Genomic DNA, 19,314 nt, shown 5'->3' with positions numbered 1-19,314 from the left:
ATAAATAAAAATATAAACATAATTCATAAAATATAAAAATATAAAAAAAATTGACCACATAAAACTAATTTTATAAAGGAAAAAGCTCTACATCTATGTAAAAATTATATGGATGGTATCCATATAACTTTCACTTCACGCTCCACTCTCCCGTTTGTTATACACGCGCCTTTTATAACCTATATAAGGGAATTCTTATTTTGTTTTTTCAACATTTCTCAACGTAAACCTTCTCATACAACGTAAACCTCTTTCACGTTCTTCTTCATGTTCTTTTTCTTCTTCTTCTTCTTAAACCTAATTAAAATCGTTGTTCTCCTCTTTCGCGTTTTTCTTCTCTGCATTATGGATCTGGATTGATTCAACGCAATTAGCTTCGTCGTTCATCTTTTTCTTCGTTTTCTTCTTCGATCTGCACTTCTGAATTGAAACAATGAATGAATCAACTTTAAATAAGCTGAATGAGTGCGATTTTGATGATTCTTCTGAAACGCATCAATTTGATGAAGTTTGGATTATTGAATTTTGAATCGAATTTAATGGAATGAAATTGCTAATTTTGTTTGAAGTGAATTGAATGGACTGAGGTGATCTACATCTGAATTGAATTGAATTGACTTCATAATATGTAACTGTGAGTAACTCTGAGTAAATTTGAGTAACTTTTCGGTTCGGTAAGTACTAAAGAGGTGGTTCATCACTTTTATGTTTTTGGTTCGGTACGTAGAAAGCAGTCTAACAAAAATTAGACCAACGTGTTTTGTTTTCTTCCCTAAGCACTATATAATTGTTTCACCGTAATTAAGATTTCGGTTCACCATACAGACCAGCTGTGTTATGGACGAAAAATTTGTCCCAAAGGTGGGAATGATTTTCAAGACCCTAGAAGAAGCTAGAAAGTTCTACAAACATTATTCCAAACTTGCTGGTTTTTCCACCAAAATAAGGAACACGACTCGGGATGGAGACAAGATTAAGAATTAATTAATTGTATGCTCTAGAGAGGGGAGGTGGAAATTAAAGATATCTCCAACTTTGAAGACAAACCCTTCAGCTGGGTTAAATTGTCCGGCCAGAATTTACGTACACATAATGAAGGATGTTGGTCTTTGGACAATTTCCAAAGTTGTTTTGAATCACTCACATCCTTGTTGTCCAAACCAGGTTGAGATGCTCAAACAACACAGGGAGCTTAGCATGTTCGTGCGTCGCACCATTGAAATCCACGAGGAAGCTGGAATCAGACCGAGCAAAACCTACCAATCATTTGTGGCAGCAGCTGGCAGCCACCGTGAACTAGGTTTTATAGAAAAAGATGTAAGAAATTACATCACAAGGGAAGTACGGAATATTTCAGAAAAAGATGATGCCAAAGAATTTGGGAAGTACCTAGTAAGAATGAAAGAAAAGAACCAAAATTTCTTCTTTGAGCTCAACCTTGAAGGCGATCACTGCATTAAATATGCATTCTGGGCTGATGCAGGAAGCAGGGATGCATTCGATTACTTCGGAGATGTGGTTTCATTTGATACCACATATAACACAAACAGGTATTCGGTTCCTTCAAAGATACTTTTGATGTTCAGTGGCTGTACATATTTTGATTCACCATAGTGTGCTTGTTATTTATGCAGGTACAATTTGGTTTTAGGTTCTTTTGTTGGTGTAAATCACCACAGGCAGTCGACACTTCTTGGATGCGCGCTGATGAAAAATGAGGATATTCAATCATTCAAATGGCTATTTGAGTGTTGGCTACATTGCATGGGAGGGAAGGCACCAAAAGGTATTCTTACCGATCAATCCGCATCGATCCAAAGGGCAATTGAGCTATGCATGCCAACAACAATTCACTGTTGGTGTATCTGGCACATCATGAAAAAGACCCCAAGCAAACTAAATGGCTACAAGGGACACATTGATATTGAACAAGAGATGAGCCATGTTGTTTGGAACTCGTACACAAAAGATAATTTTGACAGAAACTGGAATAATTTCCTCATAAAGTATGGTCTCGGAGGCAACAAGTGGCTTTCAGGTAATTGAGATTTCAATTCGAATAATTTTTATGCTTATATATTTTTTTCCCAAAAGCATGCACTATTTTCGGTTCACCACAACTTATAAATTCGGTTCGATTTGCAGAGCTGTACGAGGATCGGCATATATGGATTCTGGTTTACTTGGATCACCACTTTTGGGCCGGGATGAGAAGCACACAAAGGAGCGAGAGCATGCATTCATTTTTTAACAAGTTCATCACACAGAATAGCTCCTTGAGACAATTCGTGAAGCAATACGACAATTACCTCGCAAGCAGAGAACAAGCAGAGAGAGAATTTGATGTTGCAGATTTTCACACTGTGATACCGTGCACAACAAAATCAGCAATAGAGGCACAGTTTCAGTGTGTATATACCCATGAGAAGTTCAGGGAAGTTCAAGCTCAATTTAGAGGTAAAGTTAATTGTATCACAAGATCAATGCATTCCACCCTAGGTTTCACAACATATGAAGTCATAGAGCAGGTTTCCAACTCCACATTCAACAAGTTTGTCGTCACCTATGACGCAGTATCACGAGATGTAAAGTGTCATTGCTTGCTGTTTGAGTCTAGGGGCATATTGTGCCACCATTCCCTAAGCGTTCTAAGCTTTGAGCGAGTGGATAACGTGGCACCGAAATACATATTGGAACGCTGGAGCAAGAACATAAAGAGGAGGCATACACACATCAAGAGTAGCCAAGATGAACCTGTACTGGAGCCAAGAAGTAAGAGATTTGATGAATTGGTATTTCAGTCACACAATATATGTGAATTTGCATCCGAGTCTGAAGAGTTGACCGGAATTTTGCACCGAGCATTTGACAAGGTCATGGCAGAGATGGAAGAATATCAAGAGAGAAGGAAAAGAAAAAGTTTGTTAACCCACGAAGAAGTGACATTAAGCAATGTGAACAATCTTCAAAGCCCACCACGTATCAAAACAAGAGGTCGGCCCAAGAACAGACTTGGATCAAACCTGGAAAAAAAAATCTCAAATGCCATGAAGAAAAAGAAAAAGACAGCTCCAAGTGAGGTAAAACTGACTTGCTTTTGATTAGTTAAAAATTCAATTGTTCAATTTTCTAATATACAATTATTTATATCTTTTGTAGTTGAACCTTTTAGACTCCGGATCATTGATTCAGTCAAGCTCCACTCTTTTCAATACACCAGATATGAATTATCTAAGACAGGATTTTACAAGTTTTAGTTTTTATTAATGTAAATTTTTGTTCACGCATGAGCAAATTTCGGTTCACCATGGTTATAGCAGGTTTAATTTCTGAATGTTGATAGTCTTTAATGAATAGTCACTTTTTTGTGAAATTCTATATTGATATATGTATTTTTTCGATTCGTCTAGCATATTAATTTCTAAGTTGAATAATAAGAATTTATTTTTTGGTTCGTGGTTCAGAGTTCTGAGTTCTGATAGTAGCATTCTTATAAAATTATAGGTGTTATGTTGAGATATGCACTTTTGCGGTTCACCAGTTGCATTAATTTTGGTTCATTGTGTTTTTACGGTTTAGGATTTAGGGTTTAGGTTTTAGGGATTTAGGGTTTATGGGTTCATGGTTCAGTGTTCAAGGTTCTGGTTTTAGTGTTTAGGTCTAGGGTTTAGGGATCAGGGTTTAGGGATCAGTATTTAGGGATTCAGTGTGTTTCTACTTTTTGGTTCGCCTAGTGTAGTAATTTCGGTTCACTTTGTTCTTTTGGAGTTTATAATGTATTAGTAATCACCCTGATTTCTTTCACTGTGAACCTGCAACAAAATAGCAGTCAGGCAGTTCCAACAGGTATATAACAAGACAAGGAGTAATCCATCTTGAATCAGTATATACATTAACATTAGATCCATACATTAATATTAACATTTACATTAATGTTGACATATATACATTCAAAAGAAGCAGTGTCTTCAAACTGCACTGGTTTTGAGATTCACTTGATGTTTCTGAATCCGTTGGAACAATTTTTTCTTTTTTCATGAGCCTCTTTTGTCTTGTTCTTTCTGCCAGCGTTATATTGTCAAATTCCGATTCTGATTTGGATTCCGAAAAAGATTCTTCTTCCGAAGAAGAATCCACAACAACAACTTTCTTTTCTTCTTTCTCCCTTTTTCTTTTCTCTTTCCCCTTTATTTGCTTTCTATACAGAAGTCCCTAAAACATAAAATTATTTAGTTAGCAGAGTATTTGAAACGAGGAAATACAAAAACAATTAGGTGAATCAAAATGACCATAACCACTCAACCGAATTCAATTCATGTGATGAATAATACGTGATAAACATTCAATTATCAAAAAAAAATATTTCTGCATTCACAATGCTTCAAATCAACACATTACCATTGTGTCTGTTGCTTCCTTAGAAATCCGGTCGAGTATCATCTTCTTTGTCCAATAGGCCACCCACGATGCCGGGGGAGCATCAAGTCCATCCAAGTGAGGGAACTTGGTTTCATGGAAGTAAATCAGCATCAAAACAAAAACATAGCCCTCAACGGACTATTTCTTCCCCTTTCTCTTGTTTTCGATTCCTTTTCTCAAGAAGCTGAGCACATGACATACCCAATCCCACTGTCGGATGTTGTCCACACAAAAGATAGGCGGCTTATGGATCGCGGAGGCCACGCTTATCATCGTTCGCAGCAAGAAGCACTTCTGTATGAAGACGACAAAAGTCCTGCGGAATTTTTGCCGGTTTTTCTCGCCTTCAACACTCATATTTAGGATAGACTTTGTCAAAGTCGCCAACGTAACACATTTGAGGCTGTCGAATATTGCCTTGTCTTCCGCATTCAGTTTGCGATAGTCAACCTTTTTAGGAAAACGATCCCCTACAATATTTTAATAGCAACAAATGAGCCAAAAAAGTTCAGTTTAATTTTTTACATACCAATGAACCGAAATTAAAGGTAGCAATGAACCAAAATTAAAGGTAGCAATGAACCGAATTTAAAGGGAGCAATGAACGGAAAATAAGCAAGAAGTGGAAAGTGTATTATCGTCGTGGCTTATCCCCAGTGCAGCTGCTACCTTGGCAGGTGTTATGTATATTTTTCCATGGAGAGTTTTTAGGCAACTATGATACTCATCATAGCAATCAATCAATTCTCTTAAGAGGGCGTGAGATACCTTCATTTCTGGGACATATGCCAAGGCACCGAATCCTATTTCTTCAACTATAGCTTTCTTTTCCTGAATCATATTCTTGAACACTATTGCTAAATGATAGTATTTCTCCATGCAAAAGAAGTACTGAACAAAGTAACAACCAATTTCAAAGCCCTAGTTACACTATCCACTGAACTGAATGAAAATAACAACAAATTTCATTCCAAGCCCTAGTTATACTGTAAAAATACATTCACAATAGTTCAACTTTCTAAACAAAGCAAATCAATCCAGTAAACCTAACATGCAACTAGGAGAAATGCGACATTGCAAGATTTTGAGTGAACAGTAGTTTTCTCATACCTTTGGTAGTCTCTGTTGTTGTTTTTGTTCATTTGTGGTTGTTCGTTGCCAAATCTTCTAGCTATTCTTCTGCAGTCGTTGTTTTCGCAGAGAATGTGACTGAAATTTGAGTGATTTTGAGAGAGATTTGAAGAGAAGGATAGGTTTTGTGCGTTTTGAAGAAGAATTTTGTTTTTTTATAATGAAGCACGTGGAAGTCACGTTTATTTTAGTGACGTTGGAGGCGGGTAAATTTATCTAGGCGTGGGTCAATTTAGGATTTAAGGTTTATGGGTTCAGGGTTCATTGTTTAGGGGTTCAGCGTGTTTCAAATTTTTTGTTCGCCCCGTGTATTAATTTTGGTTCACCGCTTTCATGGTTGAGGGTTTAGGGTTCATGATTAAGGGTTTAGGGTTTAGGGGTCTAGGGTTCAGTGTTCAGGGTTCTAAGGGTTTACGGTTTAGGGTTTAGCATTTAGGGTTCAGAGTTCAGTGTTCAGGGTTCAAGTTTAGAGTTCAGGGTTTGGGTTCAGGGTTTAGGGTTTAGGGTTAGGGTTTTGGGTTCAGGGGTCAATGTTCAGTGTTTTAGGGTTTGGGGTTTAGGTTTTAGGTTTTAGGGTTTAGGAATTTAGTGTTTAGGGTTTAGTGTTTAGGATTCAGGGTTTAGGAGTTCAGTGTGTTTCAAAATTTTGGTTCACCCCGTTTATTAATTTCGGTTCACCCCTTTCATGGCTGAGGGTTTAGGGTTCAGGATTAAGCGTTCATGGTTTAGGGGTCTAGGGTTCAGGGTTCAGGGTTCTAAGGGTTTAGGGTTTAGAGTTCAGTGTTCAGGGTTTAGGTTCAGAGTTTTGGGTTCGGGTTCAGGGTTTAGGGTTCAAGGTTTAGGGTTTAGGGTTTAGGTTTTAGGGTTTTAGGTATTTAGGGTTTATGGGTTCAGGGTTCATTGTTCAGTGTTTTAGGGTTTAGAGTTTAGGTTTTAGGTTTTATGGTTTAGGGATTTAGTATTTAGGGTTTAGGGTTTAGGGGTTCAGTGTGTTTCTACCTTTTCGGTTCGCCCAGTGTATTAATTTTGGTTCACTGTGTTCTTTTGGATTATAAATGTATTCATAAATACAGTGATTACAATCACTGAGAACCTGGAATAAAACAGCAGCCACACAGTTCCAACAGATATATAAATATTAACATTTGATATATACATTGATATTAAGAATAGATATATACATTAACATTGACATATATACATTTGAAAGAAGCATTGTTTGCATTGTTTGATACATACATTGACATATATACATTTGAAGTATGCATCTTTTGATCTTTAAACAAGTTAAACAAAATATTGTTAATTACAACTAGTATATGCTATTTGCTATCTAAATCCCCAGATGTGTATTTACAATAAGGGCTGGAGAGGAAAGCAGACGGCTTGGGGAGTCTTATTGCTTCAGATTCTAAAATTACTTAGTCTCTCATTTTATTCATTTCATGAAACAGAAAATGTAGACCATAATTGTATCTGGAGTCATTAATTTCTTTTTGCATTTCAATTGAAATGAATTAGTTACATAAGAAATGAACCCAAATGAAATAAGAACAATATCATTCAAAGCCCTAATCATACTGTAAAAATGCAATCACAATAACCCTACATCCTGAACACATTAAAGATCAAGTAAATCAAAACCACATTAAATAACAACAAATTTAATTCAAAGCCCTAGTTATACTGTAAAAATGGAATCACAGTAACCCTAAACCTAAACAAATTAAAAGGAGGCCACCGAACCGAAAAACATTCACTTGGTGAATCAAAATTATATGAGCCACTGAACCGAAAATTTTATATGTGGCGAATAAATGGTGATCAATTTTCAATCAACAAGAATAGTATTTTCTGCATGGAAAACAACTATTGAACAGAATAACAACCAACTTCAGAGCTCTAGTTACAATATCAACTTAACTAAATGAAATAAGAAAAGAAAGAAGTTTATTAATTTAGAAAGTACTTACTTGTGTCCAAGCTTTATATTTATATCTCTTGCCGCTCTTTATTTTTTGTGGATCTATTGTTTCCAGCCATTTCATTACGAATATTCCACAATCATAGCTAAGCAAGAATTGAGTATAATACGATCATTAGTATATAAAATAAAACACATTAAAAATAGCACTATAGAAGAGAAAGATTCTTACTTTGTACATTGACCATTCAATGGGATATACTCTGCTTCCTCTCCCAGTGCATCCTCTATTAAGGGTTCCGCCCCAGCGTACACCCTCATCTGGAAAATTATTAAACTCTGAAAGAGACAAAAAAAGTAAATAAACAAAAACCAACAACAGTGAACTAAACTCCTCTCATGTACAGAATAATTTCAATAATTTACAAGAAAATAACTTACAACAAATTTTTTTATTTCCTTTCTCGAATCAGATATTTCTTCTGGCTTCTTGTTGATAGGGTCAAGGACATAGAATTTCTTATTGTTTACATCAGTAATCCACAACCACCAATGCCCTCCATTACAAATTGGGACAAATAGCTGAAGTTTCGGAAAATTATAGAATATTTCAGTGGAAACAATAGCAAACAAGAGAATTATCAAACAATTTTAAATATTACAACTTACAAATGGATGGGATGCAAGTTTCCTTTTGTCAATAAACTGCCAGTGGTGGTCATACTGCTGAATATTAAAACTGTGGACTTTTTTTTGTGCTCTTATCATAGTACTTGTCGCCATATGTTCCCACGATAAAATTCTGCAAAATCAACATCATTTAAATCATATTTCACCGAACCGAACAAAAATTATATGCTGAATAAAACGTGGAAAACATTCAATCTTCAAGAGAAAAGTTTTCTTAATCCAAAAGTACTCAAAAGAAGACATAAGAATCAGGTGAATCAATATTAACATTCTCACTGAACCGAAAAGTAAAAAGCAGTGAATAAGAAATTTACTTACCACAATATCCATCGGCACAATGTATATTTGTTCTTGATACTGTTTAGTTTTTATTTTGTTGAGAATCAAGCTGTGTATACTAACCACCTACAGGATGAAAATTTATGAGACATACTATATAAGAGTGTTTAAAAAAATCATTAATGTTAACGCAATTGGCAAAGGATTTTACCACGGCATGCACTTGTTCTTCGGGCTTTAGAAACGTGAAATATTCTCTTAATCTCTCGTAGAGTCTCTCATGTTTCAAGACAAATAATGGTTCATATTCATTGGTACCATCTTTTGTCTGTTTTACATGTGTCATCCAATGATAACACTTTTCAATCAGCTCATTCGTGATTTTTGTCTTTTTCTGTGGGGTTTTGTAAACTTGAGCCGCTGGTAAGGTTGGTTCTGAAGATGTTCCTTCGCCAAATTTTAATGCTGCTTCCACTCTAGCCTCTATCACCGCCTCTGCCAAGATGTCAAGCTATGAATCACTCTCTTGAGAGGGCTGAGTTGGTTGAGATGTTGGTGGACTTATCCCAAGACTAAAGGAAGGCCTTTCATCTTCCCTTTCACTAGGTTGAGCAGTACTGTAGGATAGTAGATATTTAACAATGATATTAAACAAAAATGATATTTAATCACTATAGTGAACTGAAATCCAAACAAATAGTGAAGCTAAATCCAAACTAACAGTGAACCGAAATGATATTAAACAAAAATGATATTAAAGAAAAGCAAGTAACATACCTGTCAAATGATGATAAGATTAGAGTTTCTTTTTCTGATTGCCATGCCACCGGAGGTTCTTTGGATTGTTCTTCATCAGAAACTTGATAGACATCGACATCCTTGAAAAATTGTTCAATAACAGAGCTTGTAATAGACCCTGTAACACCCTGCTTGTTGGGTTCTGGAGGGCAGCTATAAGAAACAGAAGAGAGTCCAAAGACAACAAAACATTGAATTCATTTCTGGTTTCAACCGAACCATAATTAAACCATGTATAAGCAGTAAACATTATCGATATTTATATAAGCAGTAAAACTTACACATCAACAGGTGCTTCTTGTTTGGATTGTTGCTCTGTTGGTTCTTCGCAGGGCTGTTCCAGAGATTTGCTTCATTAAATAGTAAACATTTCTATAATTATCCCAAACTATTATCATATTTAACAATGATATTTAACAGAAATTACACTAATCATTATAGTGAACCGAAAACCAAACTTATACTGAACCAAAACCAAAACGTACAGTGAACCGAAATTATATTAAACAAAAGTGATATTAAAAAATTTAATGCTTACACATTAACAGGTGCTTCTTTTTCTGATTCTTGTTGCACCGGTGGGTCTTGGGCTTGTTGTTCTTGTTCTTTTGCAGGGATGTTGCATTAAACAGTAAAGATTTCTATAATTATCCCAAACTATTATCATATTTAATAATGATATTTAACAGAAATTACACTAATCATTATAGTGAACCGAAAAATAAACTTATACTGAACCAAAACCCAAACTTATAGTGAACCAAAATTATATTAAACAAAAGTGATATTAAAGAATTTAATGCTTACACATTAACACGTGCTTCTTGTTCTGATTCTTGTTGCACCGTTGGTTCTTGGGCTTGTTCTTGTTCTTTTGCAGGGCTGTTGCATTAAATAGAAAACAGTTCAATAACAACCATTAAAATTAATAAAAGGAATTTTTATGTGAAACTTACTCTTCATTAGAAACTTCATACACATAGTCATAAACACAATTTCCTTTTGATTAATTAAACAAAAATTATTAACTAAATTTAAAAGAGTAACATAAATATTTTAACTTATACTTGTGCAGTTTTAGACGTCTTTCTTGGAAAGATTTTCTTTTTTCTAAAATATTTGACCGGGGTTTTCGGGATATTTTTCCTAAAAAAATAACAAATTAAAATTAGAAATCAAGATTAAAAGCAGAGGTCTAGAAAGACATTAAATTTATTTTTGGGCAATCACCGAACCGAAAATATAATATGCACTGAACCAATTTACCTGGTATTGCTTGCAGCATCTACAGAAGTTGTAGAGGTTCTTTGTGTCTGTAAAACTTGCTCACTATCAATATTTACAGTCAACACCCTAAGCAATATAAATAAATATTAGTAATTGAATCTAGAGGAATTAGAAAAGGTTGTAGCAAAAGTAAGCCAAGTAAGAAAAAGAATTCGAGAATAATAAACTGAATCTTACGTCTGAGAGAAATCATTTTTTCCCTGTGAAAAGTCAAACTGATCCGGAGCAATGTTTGTTGACTGAGCTCCATCATTTCTTTTTTTTGATCTTTTCTCCCTTATTATCTCCAATGCTCGTTTTCTTTTTTCGGCAGCATTATCTTTTTCTTGTTCAGTTATGAAAGTTCATAAAATAAGTATCAAGAAACCTAAAATGTAAGTATCAGTAAAAGAAAATATAATTCGAGAAACTTACTCCTTCTTAGGTTGGGTTGGTGTTTTTGCCACTCTTTCTGGTTGTTTTCTTCTTTTTATTATGGGTGTTTTCTTAGTTTTATTTTCTCTGTAAAACAGATAAACACATTGAATTTATACCAGAGACAAGACACTAACAATGAAGTCAACCAAACCCAAAGATAACACCGAACCAAAATAAGTTAAACTGCTAAACCGAAACCTAGAACCCCACCGAACCGAAAATAGATATATATGCAATCAACAAAAATACTTACTCGTTTTCAGATTCGTTTGTGCTCTCTAAATCTATAGGCACAGACTTTTTTTTTTGTTTGTTTTTTAACCACCTTCAATGGTTGTTTTCTTTTTTTTGTTGTGGTTTTTTTTATTTCTTCTTCTCTACAATATATAAGAACAAGTGCATAAGAACAAATTTAAGCAAATACAAATTAAATGAAATTGATATAAAAATTAAACTTACTGGGTTTCGGATTCAGACTCGGAAAGTCTTTCCTCTTCTGAAGAAGAATCCCTCCCAACATTTTTCTTTTTTATTTTCTTTTCTTTTTTTTTCCAAATTACTTGTTTTTGTTTTTTCTTTCTTTTTTTGTTTTTTGTACAGAAGTCCCTAAAACAGAAACAAGATCTCAATTAATTAATCATCAAAATAATAATTTAACAATTCGGTGAACCGAATAAAGTAATCCTACCGAACCGAAAAATATTCATATGGTGAATAGTACATGACAACTATTTATTCATCAAGAAAAATATTTCTTAATGCAGAAACATTCAAATGAACAAAACTAACAATTGCAAGTGGGACAAATAATTTAATTATAACCTAAAAGCATTTCAAAGCAAATTTTTCGGGAAATTTTAGTATAGTACTTACCAATGGTTGTGTTGTTTTGGATGAAACCCGTTCAATGATCTTTTTCCTTGTCCAATAGGCCACCCATGGTGCAGGGGAGCATCAAGTACAAATGGGCGGAGGAACTTTGTTTCATGGAAGAATATCAACATCAATACAAAAACACAACCATCAACAGACTGTTTCTTCCCCCTCTCTCTTGTTTTCAACTCCTTTTATTAAGAAGTTGAGGACATGCTTTACCCAATCTCATTCCCTAAGGTTGTCCACATGAAAGATCGGTGGCTTGTGGATTGGGGAGGCCACACTTACTGTTGTGGGGAGGAAGAAGCACTTTTGTATGAAGACAACAAAAGTCCTCTTAAATTTTTTCTAGTTCTCCTCCCCTTCTACACTCATATCCAGCACATTCCTTGTCTGCTGGATTCAACTTGTTGTAATCAACCTTTTCAAGAAAAAGATTTCCTACAATATTTTAATAGCAAAAATAAGACAAAAACGGCCAGTTTAATTATCCGGACACCAATGAACTGAAAATAAGCAGTAAGTGAAAAATGTATTACCTCCATTGGTTATGCCGAGGGCAGCTGCTACCTTCCAAGGAGTTATGTTTATTGTCCCCTATTTTGTTTTCAGACATCCTCTCTCTCTATATCAAACCGATCAAGCAATTCTATCAGCAGTGTATTAGAGACGTTCATTTCTGGTACATGTGCCAGACCACCAAATCACATTCCTTTCACAATATCTTTCTTTTCTTGACCCATTTTCCTGTACACTATTGCTATTGCCTTTGTTTGGCATCTGCAATAGTGAGTTTTCTGCAAGTTTTGAAACAGAATGTGCGGATATATTTATAATACAAAATAGATAATATTCAAATGAAAGTGGATAAATATATTTAATCTACTTACGTTATAATGTGTCTTCTCCTTCATTGTTGGCATTTTCTTGTTCTGTTTTGTTGCAATAAAAAATTTTGGTTAATATTTCATTCAATACATCAACAACCACAAGCATGTGTATGTTAAACAAGTCAATTAAAATGCCACAACCCACCGAACCGAAAATTCTTCATGCACAGAACCAAAATAAAAAAGGCTACCGAACCAAAAAATGTTCATGTGGTTAATAAATTATTATCAGCTTTCAATCAACAAAAATATTATTACAATAGTATGGCTTATCAAAGTGAAAGAGTTGTTTCTAATGTAACTTATCCTAAACAAAACTCATTCAATACATCAACAACCACAAGCATGTTTATGTTAAACAAGTCAATTAGAATGCCACAACCCAACGAACCGAAAATCCCTCATGCACAGAACCAAAATAAAAAAAGCTACTGAACCGAAAAATGTTCATGTGGTTAGTAAATGATGATCATCTTTCAATCAACAAAAATACTATTACAGTAGTATGGCTTATCAAAGTGAAGAGTTGTCTCTAATGTAAATTGTCCTAAATAAAACTCATTCAATACATCAACAACCACAAGCATGTGTATGTTAAACAAGTCAATTAGAATGCCACAACCCACCAAACCGAAAATTTCTCATGCACATAACCGAAATCAAAAAGGCTACCGAACTGAAAAATATTCATGTAGTTAATAAATGATGATCAACTTTCAATCAACAAAAATACTATTACAGGAGTATGGCTTATCAAAGTGAAAGAGTTGTCTCTAATATAAATTGTCCTAAACAAAACTCATTAAATACATCAACAAACAGAAACATGTGTATGTTAAACAAGTCAATTAGAATACCACAACCTACCAAACCGAAAATCACTCATGCACAGAACCAAAATTAAAAAGGTTACTGAACCGAAAAATATTCATGTGGTTAATAAATGATGATCAATTTTCAATTAACAAAAATACTATTACAGTAGTATGAATTATAAAAGTAAAAGAGTTGTTTCTAGTGTGAATTTTTTAAAATAAAACTCATTCAATACATCAATAACCTACCGAACCAAAAATTCTTCATACACAGAACTAAAATCACAAAGGCCACCAAACCAAAAACATTCATGTGATTAATAAATTATTATCAATTTTCAGTCAACAAAAATAATGTTCTTCAATGAAAAATAAGTAGTAAAGATAGTAATAAAGCTCTAATTAAACTATCCAAACCAATTGAGCGAGTTAGTGTATTAAACCTTATCCTCCCTCCACCAGAAACCACCACCATCAACCTCTGCTTTAAACCCATTCTAAACCCTTTCTTCTTCTTCTTCTTCTTCTTCTTCTCAATTTCAGCACCCAATAATGCAAATCTCTTTAAGCAATTCACCTTTTAAAACCCCTCAACTCTTCCCATTCCACCACCCCATTTCAAAACCCCTCGCAAACCAGGTTCCCATTCAAATTCAAAGCACACATGCCACCGTTACCAGCGCCATAAAGGGTCCCACTTCCGGTTACTTATCCGAAATCAGCAAGGCCATTGATCACGAAGAGCAATACCGGTTAGCCCGGTCGCAGGTGAACCGGAAAGGTTTGGAATTGGAGGGTTATTCAATCGAGGGTATCTCAATTGGGGGCCAAGAGACATGCGTTATTGTTCCTGAATTCAAATGTGCATTTGATATTGGGAGGTGCCCAGTTAGGGCTATTCATCAGAACTTTGTTTTCATCACTCATGCTCACCTCGATCACATTGTAAGTTGAAATTCATTTTTACCCTTTTGTGTTGCTTTGTTATGTATGAGCTACTGTTGATGAATGATTAGGGTTCTATGTCTGAGAAAAACAGCTTAACCTCTTAAGGGAAAAAAAAGAGTAACTTTTTACTGGGGATAAGATTAAAAGAAATCCCTTTTTACCTGTTTGGATAAATTTTAAAAACTAATCAGGATTTCCAAAAAATATGAGTTTTCAGCTTTGTTTAGAAAATGAAACTAGTAGCTCCTAAAAAAAATTGTCTTTCAGGTTTTTCAATTATGTGGAAGATTTTAATTATATCAACTTTTAACTGGACAATGCCATTGTTGTTTAATCAAAGTAGATTGTTCTGATTGCATGTATGATAGAAAAGGCCGAATTTGCAATGGCTAAGGCTTGTTGTGCTTGCTGGAATAAAACAATGTCGCAGTAACTTTACAGTAAAGCATTCAAAATCAATTGGAATTTTTAAAAATAGCTTTTTTTAGCTGAAATCTTACTATTTCTTATAAGTACATGGGTTTAGGCTCTCAAAGACTCAGTTTAGTTTTGCATATCATATCATGTCTTATTTGTTCTGCATGTGCTTCTGCATCCTAATTATTTTCTTGTGGATTTTTCACTTTCTCCACCTTTTGTACATTGGATGTTGAGTGTAAACTTTGTATAAGCTTACATTGATTGTGAATGATATAGGGAGGGTTGCCAATGTATATAGCCAGCCGTGGATTATATAATTTGAAGCCTGCTACTGTCTTTGTGCCTCCTTGCATCAAAGAGGATGTTGAAAAGCTGCTTGATATTCACAGGACCTTGGGCCAAGTTGAATTGAATGTTGAATTGGTTGCTTTGGATGTGGGTATGTTTCATTTTGTCTTCCTTTAATGACAGAAGTTATCCGAGGAAATGATATCGAGGTTTGATTTCAGGGGAGACGTTTGAGATCCGCAATAACCTTGTTGTCCGGCCGTTCAAGACAAATCATGTTATACCCAGCCAGGTAAGTTTATTCTATCATTTTGTTGCCCTTACAAGTTGATGTTAGCGCACTCATGCAAAAGATTTTGAAACAAACTTGGACCAAAACTAAACAGGTTTTGACTTATGGTGTAGTCTTTTGAATCTTATTATGTATTTTCCTGGTAAATCCATCCTTTTTTGTTTTGCCAGAACAATCTTCAAATTTATATTCTAATATTATTTTTGCGTGTTATACATCTCTTTTTGTATGTTTTGTTAATGATAGTGTTTTTTCGAGTTTATGTAATGTCTGTACTTTGAACTTTGCAAAATTTCTTTGGTCTCTTGGGATAAGAATGATGCTAACCTTGTATTCTTATGCAGGGTTATGTAGTCTACTCTATTAGGAAAAAGCTGAAGAAACAGTACATTCACCTGAAAGGGAAACAAATTGAGAAATTAAAGAAGTCTGGTGTTGAGGTTTGTGATGTTTGCTAAGTTGTGATTCTGATATAGAACTTCTTCGGTCTTTACTTTTAATGAACTCTCCTTTCTAGATTACAGACACCATATTAGCTCCTGAAGTAGCCTTTACCGGTGATACAACACCCGATTTTATGCTTGACCCGCATAATGCTGATGCATTGAGAGCAAAAGTTCTTATAACTGAGGTACTGTATAATCTTTTAATGAAATGCTTTGAAGAAAATGCTAGAGCATTTTCTTTCTTTGTGGTGTCTTCTGACTTCATATCCAATCTTCGTTTAGATGTCTTAAATATTCTTGTTTGATTGGTTTATTGTTTAAACTTTTTGTACAGGCAACTTTCCTCGATGAGTCCTACAGCATAGATCATGCTCGACAACATGGCCATACACATTTATTCGATGTAATGTGACATCTTTCATTATTTTATGGCTTCTTTATAGGTAGCTTGATGAAATCATGGTGCACAAGATCTACTTTTGTAGCTTGCACTTTGTCTTTTCTCAAAAAGCTTTGTGGTTTATATTCAGCTTTTACTGAATAGATTAAACGAGTATATTGCTGGTTATCCTTTGATTCCATGCCATATTCAATGTTAAGAACCTAGAACCTCTATATCTGCTCTGATAAATTCATGCTGCTTGCTCGTGTGATTAATTATTTCTCAAAATTGTGACTCGACTGAACTCAATGTGGATTAGATCTTGATTTGAAGTAAACTTGTCTTATCTTTGTAGATCATGGAAAATTCTCAGTGGATTCGAAACAAAGCCGTTGTATTGACTCATTTTTCATCAAGATATAGTATAGAGGTAATGTTCCAGTGTTCCTCTTATTGTTGTTCAGTGGACTTGCATCATGATTTGTAACTTGTTCAAGGGGCTTATCATTTTGTACCACCTCATTAAGGTTTCATTTAGGGTCCTGTTCTGAGATAGAAATGACAAAGATTGTGGGGGTTAATAGAGATGTGTCTTCTGCTTGCTTTCTTTTTCGAAAATATAGAAATTGGTTAAAAAATATCCCCTAGACATGTTTCTTATGCCTCTCAATTCTGATATAGATAAATTATTATGTTTAATTTTTGTTTTAATTTTCTGTTTTCAGGATTTTGTGAAGGAAAAAGAAAAGAAAATAGGAAGTGCAAATATTTTCTGTTTTAATTTTCTGTTTTTACTTCCTATTTTCTTTTCTTTTTCCTTCACAAAATCCTAAAAACAGAAAATAAAAGTGTAAATCTACACTATCCTAATATGCATATTATATGCATGTTTCAAAACCTAAGTGCATTTTATAAATTCAGTATATAAATAGCCTTCTATTTTTTTTTTTAAAAAAATATTTATTTAAGTGTGATCCTCAGGATATTCGTCAGGCTGCATCAAAATTGCAGTCTAAGGTATCAGCAAAAGTGGTTCCTCTGACTGAAGGTTTCAAATCAGCATATCAATGAGTACCGTGAAAATGAAGAAAACAAAGATAGTTTCATTGTCTGTGTTGTATGTTTCATAGTTTCTTGTAAAGTAGAGTTTTTTTTTTTTAATTATTTTTTAAATACAGCAGCACTGATTAGTTGTTAGTTGTTACCCTATAAATGTGTTGTAGGAACCAACAACCAAGTAATGATTCTATATATGCTAAAAAAAAGTTATTTAGCAAGGGATTAATTTATTAAACAGCGATAAATATTGAGATTTGATTTTTAGGTTGTATATACAATAATTTATTAAACAGCGATAAATTTTTAATTAAAAATTAAATTTTAGACAAATTAATCTTTGAAATAGAACTAAGGGATATTTCTTTCTAAGTATTAAAGAACGTGNAAATGATTTTTTAGTTTCAAAGTTGGCCCCCTCTAGCTCACTCGAGTAAGAGCTTTCTTTTTCTATCTCTCAAGTCTTAACAACAAAATATGAACAAAAGTTATATTCTTTCCTTCTCTCACATAAATTTTATATTTATATAAGTTACTGATTTTTACTCCCTTTCCTTTTTAGCTTCCATTAGACAAAACAAGCAAGAAAGAAATATTATTTTATTTGAGTTCTGTAAAACATTTATTTCTGTCATTAAATATAATAAAATTAGTTTAAATCTAGCATACTAAACAATGTGAACAATGGATATATTGAATATTCAATTCAATAGGTATTCAGATAATTATGTTTATTATTTTTAATTAGATGGTTATTTCTTTTGATTCGATTTACTTATGCACAGTTAACAAAGGTTGGAGGTTTAATTCACTAGGTGTGCAGATGGTTATCCTAATATTAAGGTTTATCAGTTTATGAGGTAATTTGAGAATGGAGTTTTTTTTTTATCTTATTAGGTTAATTCTAGAGCACATTATTTACATTGTTTACAAAAGTCATTGTCTACCTAACAAAATCGTTTTTTTCTTTATCGTTCTTCTATTATTGTCATTGTTGTTGCAGTTTTTTTTAATTTCTTCTCATCCTCCTTCTCTTTCTAGTATTATTACAATATTTTTTATTTTTTATTTTTTTCTTATTATTATTCTCTTTAAGAAGATAAAAGTAAGAAAAATTATAAGAGAGTGAAAAAAAAAAGGAGAAGAAGATAATGATGATGAAGAAGAAAAAGTGAAAAATTTTAAAGTTTATAAAATTTATCAAAATAATAATATTAAAACATTTTAAGCTTGACACAGAAAATTTTTTAATTTTGACATTAAAATTTTTTAATGAGAATATAAAAATTTTCTTAATTAATTAAAAGTTATTAGAAACAAGAATAATATTAAAATTTCTTCCAACATATCTTCTTCTTCTATCTCTTTTTCTTCATATTTATCCTTTTTATTCATATTTTAGCTTATTTTTGTTTCTCCCAACATGTTTTTTTCATGTTTTGTTATTGTTACAAAATTTTTTCTGTATCTTCTTATGTTTTGTTTTAAAAATAAAAAATTTTATCTAAACAAATTTATTTTATAAAAGTAAGAAAAATTATAAGAGAGTGAAAAAAAAAAGGAGAAGAAGATAATGATGATGAAGAAGAAAAAGTGAAAAATTTTAAAGTTTATAAAATTTATCAAAATAATAATATTAAAACATTTTAAGCTTGACACATAAATTTTTTTAATTTTGACATTAAAATTTTTTAATGAGAATATAAAAATTTTCTTAATTAATTAAAAGTTATTAGAAACAAGAATAATATTAAAATTTCTTCCAACATATCTTCTTCTTCTATCTCTTTTTCTTCATATTTATCCTTTTTATTCATATTTTAGCTTATTTTTGTTTCTCCCAACATGTTTTTTTCATGTTTTGTTATTGTTACAAAATTTTTTCTGTATCTTCTTATGTTTTGTTTTAAAAATAAAAAATTTTATCTAAACAAATTTATTTTAAAGTTAAATTAT

At 33.1% G+C, this 19,314-nt stretch overlaps 3 protein-coding genes and 2 long non-coding RNA genes across 5 annotated transcripts; 3 read left to right on the top strand and 2 right to left on the bottom strand.

Annotated features, from left to right (window-relative positions):
• Nucleotides 1,093-2,046, top strand: LOC107606695 (protein FAR-RED IMPAIRED RESPONSE 1-like). Its single transcript, XM_016308728.1, has 2 exons — nucleotides 1,093-1,550; nucleotides 1,635-2,046. The coding sequence occupies exons 1-2, from the start codon at nucleotides 1,093-1,095 to the stop codon at nucleotides 2,044-2,046; spliced, it is 870 nt and encodes a 289-aa protein (XP_016164214.1).
• LOC107606696 (protein FAR-RED ELONGATED HYPOCOTYL 3-like) lies at nucleotides 2,235-3,101 on the top strand. The gene has a single exon (XM_016308729.1). It carries the CDS (start codon nucleotides 2,235-2,237, stop codon nucleotides 3,099-3,101), a length of 867 nt encoding a protein of 288 aa, XP_016164215.1.
• LOC110264545 lies at nucleotides 7,524-7,778 on the bottom strand. The gene is made up of 2 exons (XR_002350722.1): nucleotides 7,707-7,778; nucleotides 7,524-7,620 (listed from the first exon to the last, which is right to left on the bottom strand). It is a non-coding gene; the product is annotated as an uncharacterized LOC110264545 (long non-coding RNA).
• LOC110264457 lies at nucleotides 7,978-8,567 on the bottom strand. The gene is made up of 3 exons (XR_002350641.1): nucleotides 8,483-8,567; nucleotides 8,144-8,276; nucleotides 7,978-8,056 (listed from the first exon to the last, which is right to left on the bottom strand). It is a non-coding gene; the product is annotated as an uncharacterized LOC110264457 (long non-coding RNA).
• LOC107609036 (tRNase Z TRZ2, chloroplastic) lies at nucleotides 13,931-17,558 on the top strand. Its single transcript, XM_016310854.2, has 8 exons — nucleotides 13,931-14,471; nucleotides 15,171-15,333; nucleotides 15,404-15,474; nucleotides 15,819-15,914; nucleotides 15,992-16,105; nucleotides 16,255-16,323; nucleotides 16,658-16,732; nucleotides 17,284-17,558. Exons 1-8 carry the CDS (start codon nucleotides 14,079-14,081, stop codon nucleotides 17,371-17,373), a joined length of 1,071 nt encoding a protein of 356 aa, XP_016166340.1. The 5' UTR covers nucleotides 13,931-14,078; the 3' UTR covers nucleotides 17,374-17,558.

This window comes from Arachis ipaensis, chromosome B07 (genome assembly GCF_000816755.2).
Source record: "Arachis ipaensis cultivar K30076 chromosome B07, Araip1.1, whole genome shotgun sequence".
Taxonomy (NCBI): Eukaryota; Viridiplantae; Streptophyta; class Magnoliopsida; order Fabales; family Fabaceae; genus Arachis; species Arachis ipaensis.
The sequence above is the reverse complement of the archived record's forward strand: the minus strand, read 5'-3'. Positions and strand labels throughout refer to the sequence as shown.

Coding starts and splice junctions, on each gene's coding strand:
- LOC107606695 (XM_016308728.1), top strand. CDS start 1,093: ATGAAGGATGTTGGTCTTTGGACAATTTCCAAAGTTGTTTTGAATCAC. Junction 1,551..1,634: donor ACCACATATAACACAAACAG/GTATTCGGTTCC, acceptor TTATTTATGCAG/GTACAATTTGGTTTTAGGTT.
- LOC107606696 (XM_016308729.1), top strand. CDS start 2,235: ATGCATTCATTTTTTAACAAGTTCATCACACAGAATAGCTCCTTGAGA.
- LOC107609036 (XM_016310854.2), top strand. CDS start 14,079: ATGCAAATCTCTTTAAGCAATTCACCTTTTAAAACCCCTCAACTCTTC. Junction 14,472..15,170: donor ATGCTCACCTCGATCACATT/GTAAGTTGAAAT, acceptor TGAATGATATAG/GGAGGGTTGCCAATGTATAT. Junction 16,733..17,283: donor CATCAAGATATAGTATAGAG/GTAATGTTCCAG, acceptor TGTGATCCTCAG/GATATTCGTCAGGCTGCATC.